This window comes from Metarhizium album, assembly GCF_000804445.1.
Source record: "Metarhizium album ARSEF 1941 chromosome Unknown scaffold_2, whole genome shotgun sequence".
Classification (NCBI taxonomy): Eukaryota; Fungi; Ascomycota; class Sordariomycetes; order Hypocreales; family Clavicipitaceae; genus Metarhizium; species Metarhizium album.
Genome location: NW_024467576.1, coordinates 547,124 through 559,479, shown reverse-complemented (window position 1 = coordinate 559,479; position 12,356 = coordinate 547,124). Strand labels below are relative to the sequence as shown.

At 49.2% G+C, this 12,356-nt stretch overlaps 2 protein-coding genes across 2 annotated transcripts; both read right to left on the bottom strand.

Moving 5' to 3' along the window:
- Positions 1-52: 52 nt before the first annotated feature.
- Positions 53-463, bottom strand: MAM_01298 (uncharacterized protein; the record flags this gene model as incomplete). Its single annotated transcript, XM_040820097.1, has 1 exon — positions 53-463. The coding sequence occupies one exon, from the start codon at positions 461-463 to the stop codon at positions 53-55; it is 411 nt and encodes a 136-aa protein (XP_040681585.1).
- A 5,122-nt stretch (positions 464-5,585) lies between these two features.
- Positions 5,586-6,659, bottom strand: MAM_01297 (brct domain containing protein; the record flags this gene model as incomplete). The annotated part of the gene is made up of 1 exon (XM_040820096.1): positions 5,586-6,659. One exon carries the CDS (start codon positions 6,657-6,659, stop codon positions 5,586-5,588), a length of 1,074 nt encoding a protein of 357 aa, XP_040681584.1.
- Between the last annotated feature and the right edge of the window lie 5,697 nt (positions 6,660-12,356).

The following is a 12,356-nucleotide window of genomic DNA, read 5'->3' as shown; positions in this document are numbered from 1 at the left end:
TACTGTGCCTTTAGTCCGTTCACCGCAGTTCGTAGGACAACTGGAGGCTGATTTAGGAGACCCGTTGTTTGAAACCTTTCCCCTGGACCGTCTTGCCAAAGTCATACTGGAATATGCCGCCATTCCCATTCCGAGGAGCACTGGCCACGATGTCGCCTAGTCGGACATCTTGGTATGCACTCGGCGCACCACCCCCGATACCTACCATCAGGCCTGACATTAGGAAAGCTGTGCAGCATATCTCTTGCGATGACTGCCGCAGAGGATTACCGTACTCCCCATCTGGCAAGACAGCGATGACAACATTGTGTTTCCCCATCCTGCCCATAGTGTAATTGTTGTTGTCGGTGGATGAGAGTGATTCCGGTCCGTCATGCTTCTCATCTTGGACGGCCTGCGCGGCAACGTACTCCGTAGTTGTAGCACAGATCCAGCCGACAGTGTAGTCTCCAGGGTAAGGCATACCGACTCAACGTGGATAAGTGAGATTGTAAGTTCTTTAGTGTATGGAGAGGGCTTGCAGAAGAGAAGCATCCCGAAGAAATGACAGATTAAGCGTCGCCCACAAACCCAACAACCAGAGTGACAGGGAGAATACCTAATTGGGAGAACATCGGAGATCGGCTGACAGTCGTTGGGCTCCAAATGTCGGAGGAACCAGGGCTGTCACTTGCACAACGCAGAAGGGAGACCACCCACTGCCGGTCTATGCGGGTGACAGCCATTCCTTGTTCTTGACCAACGAGCTGGAGAAGTTGGAATATCGCGCTGTCTGTGTAACCGGAGTGTCGTCGCTCAGCGCGGAAGCATTGGTCAGAGTTAATGTTCACCTCCTGCATCTCGACCTCGCAGTCTCCTGGCCGTTACTCCCTTAGTTCGGACGGGAATCAGGGACCCCGCTGTTAAACCCTGAGAAACCAATCATTTCGCTCTTTTTATGACAGGACAGCATCTTACCAGACAGTATGACTGGAACAATTCGACCGCCGCCGATGTGAATGCAAAATTTCTCGAGCGACCGGGAATGAGTAATCACTAGTCAGTCACAACTCCGTCCTCCCAGATGTGTGAGGCTCTCTCACCCAATAAATAGCACTCTCGCCCGTCGGCATGCGACGGCATCACAATGGTTTACCAATCACGGTGGCTGTGGAATGTGAGCCAGGGGACATCCTGCTACCCCTCCCGTGGAGTCGCATCTGAGTCGAGCAAGTGGCTGCGCTGTGTCGTGACATTTATCGCGCACTGACCAGTTTTAACCACGTCAATTCAGGGCCAGCCTGTCTAGCAACCAACGCGTCGCGACACGACCGCCCGCTCATATCGCACTTGCCTGGCTTGTACCTCGCGGAGCAGGGTGACTTAGCTATCACAGGCTGTCAAGTTATGACCAGCATCGAGAAGGAGCTTGACTTGAGGCGACCAGCCTACATACACAGCTCCAAGTCATGGAGTTTCCCATGCGGTCGCGCATGCTCCCCTACCAGCTCGTGTTCGGTGGGGAGATCATCGTCGTAGAGCCGCATTGACCTAGCTATTGTCTCGACGCCTGCTAAATGTTCCTCAAGCTCTTGCCAGGTTTTCTGCCTGAGTCTTGCTCCCAGGCCCGTTATTTCGCATGCGAAGTCGTCTGCGGTTTTAAGATTGTCAACCTTGGATGCACGTACAAATGAATGGGGGGCTTTGGCGTCGTCCGCCGGGTATCCTCGCCTCCTGCGCCGCGTTCGTATCCTACGAGAGCGACTTCCGCGTCAACAAGAAGCACATACCACCGCCAAAAAATGCAATGGCCAGTGTGGCAGATCTTTGATAAGCAGCTTGAATACAGAGCTAAGCTACCCAGCCCACTGACGTGCAATTCCGCCACCGCGAGCTAGGTCTGAGCCGACTTGCCAAAATATGCCGTCCCCAAGCATTGGCTGTCACCGACAGAACAGTCCCCTTTCATATCTGAGGGATCTCGACCTTGCCCGCCCATCTTACTACCCTTCCTTCTTGCCATTTGGTGTCTTCAGAACACCCCTCCAATATGAGAAATGCCAGCCGAATACATTTAGACATGGCAAAGGTTTATCGCTGGTATGAGGATTATCGAAATACAACAGCTGAGCAATCTCAAGTCTAGTCAAACGGCTCCGCATCGTTGTACCAGCAGCCCCGGCTGCACCAGCAGCGAAGCGCTGCCGTTCTATCGATGATATTTACCCAAGCTACTCTGACTCAGAAGATGCTGATGGCTCTGAAACCTCTCATGACTCCACAAGAAATTTTGAGGGCCATTAGCCTGGAACCCAAAGAGAATAGTTTGCCTCCTGTGGTATAAGATTCAACGCCTGAGGCTGCCAACCTTTGCTATTCTCAGCCTGCAATCGACGTAGATGGGAGTGTCACATCAGCAGAAAGACGTCCTTCACGAAGGAGAAAGCGGACCGATAGGAAGGGGAGGAGAACATGCCCATTGTTGCTAGAGGTAGTAGCCTGCCCCATGTCGAGAAGAAACGCGCTTCAGCCGGTAAAACACCAAGACGCAAAGTTTTGCGCGGTCAGCTGCTTATTTCGAGAGCAAAGGGAAGTATAAGCGAACGTTTGAAGTACAAAGCCGTTTGGAGGCCGATCTGGGTGGCTGTACGGAGGGATGAAGAGACGAGCGATTTGGCTCTCTCAGTGGAGGGAACTAGGCAATCTAGTCAGAAAGTTATCAATTAGGCAGCTTGCTTCATCTTATTTATCTAGCATAACGTGTTCTTGACCGTGCTGTACATGCTATGAAAACCAGAATCGTCCACCAGCATCTGGTAGCCGGCTTGACCATGATATTCCTGTTCACTTAAGCTGGAGACAGCAGCAGAGCGACAGGCAGGTGTTGGCACTCATGGTCATGTCCTGTTCCTGCCACAAAAGACCGCGCTAGTCGCCAAGCAGCCATCGAACGACCAGGTAAACGGCGATGGCGCCATATCCTCATGAGGAAAGATATTCGAACAGGCCAGACCCTAGACTCCTTTTCACGCATGCCCTCCATGATCAGTCCTGTTCGGCGCTTCGGCATTCCGGCGACCCCACTCCGCATCCATCTCGGCCGGCCACCCACTTTTCTCGGCCACCCATCATCTGCAACGCCCGGAGATCCTTGAGCAAACTGAAGCCTATGCATGGGCGGCGCTTAGAGTCGTAGCTCTTCAATGTCCTAAAAACAGAGAGAGACGGTCTAAATACGACGAGGGGGTGAATAGGAACCAAGTCTCAGGGCTATGGTTGTTGCCCACCCTACAGGTGTCAACTTCCCCGTGGGACGGCGCTTACCGGCCGCCGGTCATTGGTACACTCACTGTCGGGGCCGCGTAATCAATCCCATTCAAGCGGCCAGTTTGAGGTAATGCTTAATACAAAAGGGAAGCATGGTCCCCAAGCAACTCTATGTACAAACTTCAGGAGCAATATCACCATTCTCATCTAACTAAGCCCATACTATCCTACCTATTCTTCCAGCATAACATGGCTCCTAACCTTCGCTCTCGCGATGTCTCAGGTATTGATCATGTTTGGGACGTTGGCACACAGATGGACCCCAAACGGCGCACTCGATCAAAGGTGAACAAAAATTTTCAGGTGGGCAAAAAAAATCGTCAAAATGGGTTATGCGTCAAGGCCAATACCCTTTTCCGGCGCTATAATGTTGACATAGCGCTTGTCATGAAGACATCAGATGGTTACATTGGAGGGTATGAGTCAAAACCTGGGCTGGCTCAAGATCTTCTTCGGAATGAGGAGGTTCCCTTACTCCTACCGCACATTATTGAAGAATGCAATTACCAAACCTTTCAGCGACGGCTACGCATGCCGACACATGGTCAACCATCCGTGTCGCCATCATCTTCTGTTGCAGAAAGCCACCAAACGTTCTCGCTACACCCTCCAACAAGCTCAGTCGCTGCATCTGATAGCGCAGAAAGTCGTCAAGGCAATACATGCCATGGCAGCCAATGTGACAAGAACACGCCCCTGGATTGCTTGGCAGAAGCTGCACTCCTCGCATCACCGCATGCTGTTTCTGCGCGGGAACAACGAAATTTGGTACTCAAAGGGGACACAAACCTAGATGTGGCAGCTCATCTACTTGGTAGCACCAGTGGCGATTCTAATGACAATAGTCTCGGGCCACTCTCCCCGGCGTCAGATGAAGTCTGCCAGCTGACGTCGGCTCCTGCTGGGAAGAGCTGCTTCATATGGTCTTGGCTTAGAAAGTTTAGTCGATAGTGCGAGAAACACAAATCTTGTTTAGTTTCTGAATAACCACTACATTTGCGTGAATAAATTGCAGTTCGTTTTCCCCTGCCGTAATAAATGCTACTACCTATGCGATGCGGACTCAGAAGAGATATTCATCATTAGTCTGCTTTTATTCTTTTCCGGCACCCGGCACAAATTGATGTCCATATTCCTTTAATTTGGGATTGTTTCCTTCTAAAAAAAAGGCCACTTCGTATATTATCACATTCGCACATACTGTGGCTGCTTTTGGGGCGACTGAGCCAACAGAAAATAGTATCTGAAGCTCGTGCTGGGCCTTGTATGCACTGTGGTATGGATCCTGGACCACGATTGCCTGTTAAGTTGTTTCACCCCCTAAAAACAACACCAGGCTTTAAAAATAGCTGATGTGATGCCGAAATGGGCCTTGGTTGGTGACTCGGCCTGTGTGGTAGGCCCCGCCCGTTACGACGCCGAGCACCGTACGCCCATTCTATGTTCCCTCCCGGCAGCCACCCCGCTTGACGGTCTCGGCCGGGGGCGTAATCTGCGGTGCTTCCTCTCCGGCTATTAATAGATCGCAAAAGAGTATAAATTCACGCAATTCCACATTACAAAACATCGACCAATGTACAAGGATTTACCAATCTATAAGTTTACGATGTCTTCTCATGTCAAATCTGACGCCTTCTGCCTTGTCCCTCTTCATGACAAAGTATCGGTTGTCGAAAGCGGCATAATGCTGCTTGAAGACACAGAGAAAGCGCTCCAAGCAAAACGGGTAGACATCAACTTCCTTATGAGCGAACTGTCCGATATTGAGGTCAAAACATCAAGACTAATCACCCACTTGAGACTTAACATTATATCACTTAAAAAAGAGGTACGTGCAATAAACGTTCAATCGATACGTGGCTGACCGTTCAAAAGCTGCCACCAGAAACTCCTACTACTCCGACCGCTCCTGTTGCGCCATGGCGTGCTAATGGTGGGACGGCCAAGGGTTGGTGATTAGGCTAGAACAGGTATTCACCAGGACGCTATGTTGCGGGCTCTAGGAAACCGAAAGTTACACTGGAAGCACGAATGCGAGGACAGGAGGTCAAGTAACTAATTAAACATCAATCTGTGTGCTATGAACGCACTTTACTTCCAAAAAAAAATTGCAACTTCCTAAGTGAGCGACATATATTACCAGCTTAGTTCAACTTCAGCAATTTTTGGGACCGTGCTTTTGCCTGCTTGTTCAGCTCCGCCTGACTGAACTCCCGCCGTATTTCATTAATTTGATCATCAGCAAGCTTGCCCCATTTGGCCTTAAAGGTTGACCGGGATTAGAGCGAGGGCCGTTTGTCCCCCTTGAAAACCCCCAAGCAGTAGCAAAAACGGCCCTCCGGATCCGTAGCCACACTCCACCAGACGAAGTCGGTCATTTGCTTGCCCTGGAGATTTTCTTTTTGTTTTGCTCTCACTATCTCCCCACCGTTGTCTTCATATTTCCGTGCCGCTGCTGGGCAATCTGATCTTGGAATCAGGTACCCAGGCCTCAGACAGTCGTAACCTTCAATTTTCCCCTCCGGGTCAATCACAAATACGTAAGATCGAAATTGAGTTATTAGCATAATCTCCATCTCATATTCTTTACGTCGATCGCTGAGCGGTTTGTTGATGTCGGCTGGGTGACAATCCACCTCAAATCTGTTCGTGTTGGGATCATCTGTGTCATCAAAGCGCCTGGACCATTCATAAAATATCTCAAAGCACTCCTTCTGGTCTTCAGATTGATCATATCGATCTGAAGGACCATCTTTACTATTTGTCTTGCTGTTCTTTAGATCTTCAATTTGTTTTTTTAAAAGAGCAACCTCCATGCTCTCATTATCAGATTCATGTTTCGGAGGGTTCTCAGGTGGATTAGGCGGCTGTGGTGGCGGATTCTCAGGTGGGTTAGGCGGCTGTGGTGGCGGATTCTCAGGTGGGTTAGGCGGCTGTGGTGGAGGATTCTCAGGTGGGTTGGGAGGAGGATTAGGGGCCTTCGCTGAGTCGTTCTCCGTTGGCTTGCCAGCGGGTTCACCGCTGGCCGTGGAACCTGTCTCCGCGAGACTTTCTTTTGTCCCGCCCTTCTCCCAAATATGTTTGTCCTCTGGTGCTATCCAGGACTTTTGTTCACAACACTCATCAACCCAGTCCTCATTAAGGATGAGTATTTGTCTGTTGCGAGCGTCTTCAACTTGCTTCACCGAGCTGGTATAGGCTACTTCCGTCGCAGCAAGGATTGTGGGCGCCTGGGTTTTGGAGGAGGGCTTTAGACCCCATGTTTTAAAATTATTTGCTAAAGTTTTTTGACTCTTTTGGAACGAGCCAGCAAGGGCCAGATATTGGCCTTCTGGGGAGTTGAGAGAAGACATGCTTGTTTATGGTTGAAGTAAATGAATGCTATGTATTTACGGATCGTGAGTGGAGAGGCGGAAGTGTCGACGAATATATACCATCGGCGTAACCGCGACACATTCTATTTTGGGTTCCGCTGGATTAAGATTAATCGCCTTGCAGTTCCGGGGTTTATGGGCTGTACTTTCGAGCACTAACTTTAACGTGGGGGGTTCGACCAGCAGAACTTCCTAGGGCTGTTTTCCCTGCCCCATTTGGGCTGACGGCACACCAAGGATCACTGTAAAATGGGACAATTTGAGAGTAACTAAAGACAGCGTACAATTATCAAACTAGCTCAGGAACCGTAGAATAGCTAAGATGACCAAAAAATTGAATTACAACTTTACAGAGTAGAAACTCCCCTCTGATACTGGCGAATACGTTGTTTGTCTATCATTGGCCATATTCTGAAGCTCTAAATGCTCGGCATTCCCTCGCAGCTTCTTTCTTTTCCGTAGGTTCCCATGGTGGGGTCCTTCCACTGAGCCCACTTGTACTAAAGAACGACTTTGATACTCCGATTCAAGAAACGTGACGGGCTTGTCCTTGAGGATCTTGATAGTCCCGCCTCGCATCAAGGCCGTAAAATATGCATCGCCGCAAGCTGTACACGTAAGCCTTATGAAAAAAACACGACTCAGGGCCTGCATACCAAAAACAGTCATTCTTCCAGCCATGCGCAATCTTTCTTCCTTTAATTTGATTGGGATGAGTTTCTCAAATGATGGTGTTGCACTTGAGTCTAAGCACATCCAAAAGCGAGATCCGAGCTCGAAGGGATCATGACCGGTCCGCAAATCAGGATAACGACACCAAACCACGAGTAGTTTCTATGCTGGTCAATAAGATGTTATCTTGGGGAATGAAAACTTACATTCTGGGGGTCCATCTCTTGAAGCCACTTGAGCTGTTTCTCAACCCATTCCATCTGAGAATTGCGTTCTAGAGACCAGAATAAGATGACTTTTTTGGTTGCGTCACGAAACAGACGCATTGCCTTTACGTATGCAATTTCTTTTAAAAGCGCTTCGTTATTACCTTCAGTTCTGAGTCTTTCTGTTAAATCTTGGATTCTTTCCCTGATGCGGTTGTCATGGTCTCGGCGTAGCGCGAGGTCTGTAACCATCGGAAGTACACCTGCAATACCCATACCCTTCGCAGCCAAAATTAATATATCATCCTTTGCCAAGTCTACCTCTTGGCCGTAAGGTCCATCTAGAAATAGAAGACTTCCTTCATGGAGCATTGAGATGGCCGTCTCGTGATTTCCATGACGGGAGAGGAGGAAGCTCACAGTAGACACTTGTCCGCTTTTGTCGGCCGGTGAATTGTACTGTGCAATGGCCGTAAAGCTATGAAGAAAATTGTATCTTATCCACACCAATGGTGGCCAAGTCATGGGGAAGAAAATGTAGAAATAACAGCCGGGTTTTAATAAGATCGGATGGTCCAGTCTAACGTTGACGAAGACAGCGCCCGCAGTGTTGGAAACGTATGTAACCTCGGCCGTATGTTTATAGTATAGCATCTTCAGAACTCGTACCGCGGTTGTAAGGAGCCATAGTCCACAAGAGGAACAGACCAGAATCCGAGCACGATTGGACGATGTCTGTAAGATATGCCAGAGCAGGGCAACCATGGCTCCGACTGACGTTGCCCTATGGGACCATTGAAACCATTTCCCCAAGGATCGCTTTATAATTGGTATCGCCATACAAGAGGATCCGATGATCAAACCAAACACCTGCTGTTGTCAGTATGCCACTTCGCTCTCATTTTGCGCTCACCTACAGCCCATCCAAAATTCGTCATCTGCCCCTGCTTTGGATGATGTGCCAAGGCTATAGCTGCATGGCATATTCCCTCTAATGTCGCAATGACACCCAACGTGAAGTGAATGAGGGTATACCAACGGCGAGGGACATTAAGAGCGTCAACAACAGGTGCTCGTCCTCCTACACAAAGTGGTGCCAAATTCACTGCTGCGGCTAGAGCGGCACGCTGTTGAAGCTTTCTCCAATCTTCGAAGAAAGAAGGAGCCAAGACTATCGCGCAATTTGATAGCATAAAGAGAACCACAGTTAATGCTTGTACCCGCGTGATGCTGAACCAGCCTTTGGGAAATACCAGTGGGTATCGGAAATGGCGAATGAGGAAGAGTTTCGGGTTTGTGATGGTTTTCTTGAAAGTCCACACGAGTACAGCTAAGCAAATGAAACTGAAGAGTGCTACCATGTACCATATATTCCAGTCGTCCATGGTTTCTGTTATGATTGCAAGGGAAATGAAGTGTTACCGCACAATGTTGGATTGTTGATGGGAGAAGAAGATCAAGGCGTGGTTAAGGATAGAACGGGCCGAGTGTAGTGCAGAGGAACTGCTACAAATGCCGATGGAGATTTCTGCCTGCAAGTTACCATACTAATAATAGAATGGCTATATTTAATAGGCGCGCTCCCGTCTAGGAGGCGGTTCTCATGACCACTTAAACATCGGGGTCCTGACTGCCGGCCTGACCCACCATCTCCGGCACGGCGCTTCGGGGTCGGAGCCATCAATCATTGAAGGGTGCTTTGCCGCCGGATGCTGAGCCGTCCGGATTCAATCGAGAGATAGGAGGTGGACAGAAGACTTGATAAAGGAAGACGCATGCCCACCCAAAGTACAACCTTAGATTTCACCACGCTCACTTAATACATAACGACTCTCCTTGTGCATCTCAACACAGCGTCCAAAATGCCCCGGAGACAGCGCTCAAAGGTCAACAAGAGACCAGAAATCGGCACTTTAAACTGCAGCTGGGGAATGTTTTCCAAAGCCAACGCCTTATTCCGACAATACGATGTCGATGTAGTGGTCATTGCAAGGAGACCCGATGGTGGTATAGGAGGCTATCAATCGCGTCCTGGTCTAGCTCGAGACTTCCTACAGATCAACGAGCAGGATCTGCTTGGGCCTCATGAGGTGGATCCCTATATGTCCAAACCAAGCAAAGGGGTCGCGGTACTAAGAGCTATGAGCTCGTCCAGATCCTCGTCATGTCTCGACTCGACAGAAAATCGCTCGTCGAGGTCGTCGTCATCTTGTCCCGACAACACAGGAAGTGAAACATCACCCGGAATCATGGAGGAAGCAGAGCCTGGTGCCGCGCTTCTCAATGTTGTACGTACTCCCCACAATGAGGAGGGGGAGGGGTTCATAGAAGAGCCCTTGCATCCATGGGCTGAGGTTCAGAGCATCGCAAATACCCAACGCTGTGCCTCCCCAGAAACCATTTGTCCCATTAACATCACAAAACCGGCCAAACAGTCTAGTCACAAGACAAAGGAGGACATTCACCAACCAATTCCTTTGTCTAGGATCAAGAGAGAGGATATTCTAGCACTCATCAAGAAGTTCGAATGATCTCAACAGCCTTTGGCTACTTTGCATATTTTGTCTTGTATCATTAGAATCATCTTTTTTCAGTTGTTTACAATTAAGCTATTTACAATGTCAATCTTATTACCTCTATAAGTCGGTCTAGTTCTAGTTGTAGCGCACTATTACAGCTCCTGTGCCAATTCTGCGGATGTCCTTGGCTATTGAAGAGCCAGCCTTGTTCTTGATGCTGAAGAAGATGACCCAGCTTATACGGAGAGTTACTGACATGATGAAACCTTCCTTCAATGGGGCCTAACTGCATTTGGATTATGGTATCCAGCGAATGTGCGGCAATAACTACTGTTCTGCAAAACGGCTGCCCTTCCCAGCATTTCTGTAAGACCTCGGCCGTGCAAAGCACCGCTTCTAATGTACTAGACTCATGGCCTCTGTACTTGATGTGGATTCGGTTTACATGAAGCCAGGCTAGAATTCTCGAAAGTGCCGGACTTGGCTGCGTCTGGCAAAGAATTTTGACCACACAATTGTCTGGAGAGGTGTAGAAGTTTGGTTTGTGGCTCAATTCGATGTAAAAAAGTGAACAGAACAGCCTCTCCGCAGTGTTGTACAGCCGTGGTGCTGGGCCGCCCAGCTTCAATTTGCGGAGTCCAGTCGTAGGCGGGTTGAGTACAAACGTAGTACGATTTGGTTGCTGGCATAGAAAGCACAGTGAGGATTGGTAGTGGCAAGGTTGTACAGGGAAGCAACAAGTGGCAACGCAAAAGTCGCATAGTAAGTGGCCGCAATCCATCATGAAAACGCCGGCCCTGATGAGACAGATTGAGCAAGTCGCTCGGATTTTCACGCTCGAAATGGGTCTCCAGCCTTGCAGTCTGGCGAGATGCTGTACCCTAGGTTCAACCGCAGGTCCGATCGTGTATTTGGCGATGTCGACAAACGCGCTGCGGACCTGGTCCGTCAAGCCCTCGTAGCCCGTCTGCAGTTCAAATGCGGCCAATTGCTTGACATATAAAGACTCAAACATCAGGTTCGGAGGAAACGCTAATTTACGTTAGAAAATATTCGGTTGTAGTGGCAGGTTACTCACAGTGTAATCCTGGGTGAAATGCGTTCATTACAAGTGCGGACGCAATGATGTGGTAATGGTCCACAGGCTCTGGAGGGCAGGCCGCCAAAAATTCTCCAATGTGGTGGCCCAGTTCTTCAGGGACTGGCCATGACGGGCGGGATGCGGCGACCAAATTGAATGCCTCCGTGGGTTTGGCAGTATAATGTGCAATAGCGGCGCGAAGAAGTATTTTAGTATCGGACCCAGTGAAGTGAAGCCCTTCAGATTGTCGATGGTTCCTGAGACCAAATAGCTTTACTACCAGGCCAGGGCTGGCAGAAGACTCGTTAATAACGCTGAGCTCTGTATAATCACTTATTGTTTTTTTACACTCGCCACTGATTGTGTCCACTGGTCTGCCATCATAGTAGCTAGAAGTTCAAATTGAATGTCCTTTGAGCAGTATTTGTCAGTTGCGACAACAAAGTGAGTCCGAAGCTTGGGTTTTTGCAACTGTCGGCGCAGGACCCAAGAGCATACAAACGACAGGACCCGTTCAAGTCCACCGAAATCCGCTACAGAGATTAACACTATGTCGCTGAACAAAGCAAAGACATCGCAATAAACTCTGTAAGCCAAATCTGTCATGGTTGCGGGCGGCTGTTGCACCAGGTGGTAACAGTAGTTGCCTGGAACGGGCCCCGCTATGATGCGAGGTATGGCGTTGCCTGGTTGCTTGTGCATGTCGCACATCACCACTAAGTTAGACCCTTGACGCTGAAGGGCTATGGCGAATTTTCTATATGGGAATCTCATGGCGCCCTTGAGACCATCGCCTTGCTCAGTATGCCCCTGTATAAGAAGAATGGTCCGTGGTTTTGCTTCGCCTATTTTGTCGAGAATTTCGTACGGCGCCATGTTTTCTTGCAGATATGGCCCAGGAAGACCAGCTGCACTAGATCGAATATGGAGGAGGTCGTTGGGCTGCATGATTAGGGGATTGCGACAGCAAGATTGTGTGTGTTGGCGTGCGGCAGATGGTGTCCACTGGAGCCTGGGCGTTAAGTATTATTTTTAAATTTGCCTTGTCCGATGAGGCACTGACGCCCCGAACCGGGGGACTGGTTGTTGTGGGCATTAAACAATACACTTGTATTATATATTTCTTGGACTGTACTAGATTTAATTCAGCAGGACAAATAGTAGTACCCATTTGTATAATAACTCTGGCTTGGCTAAA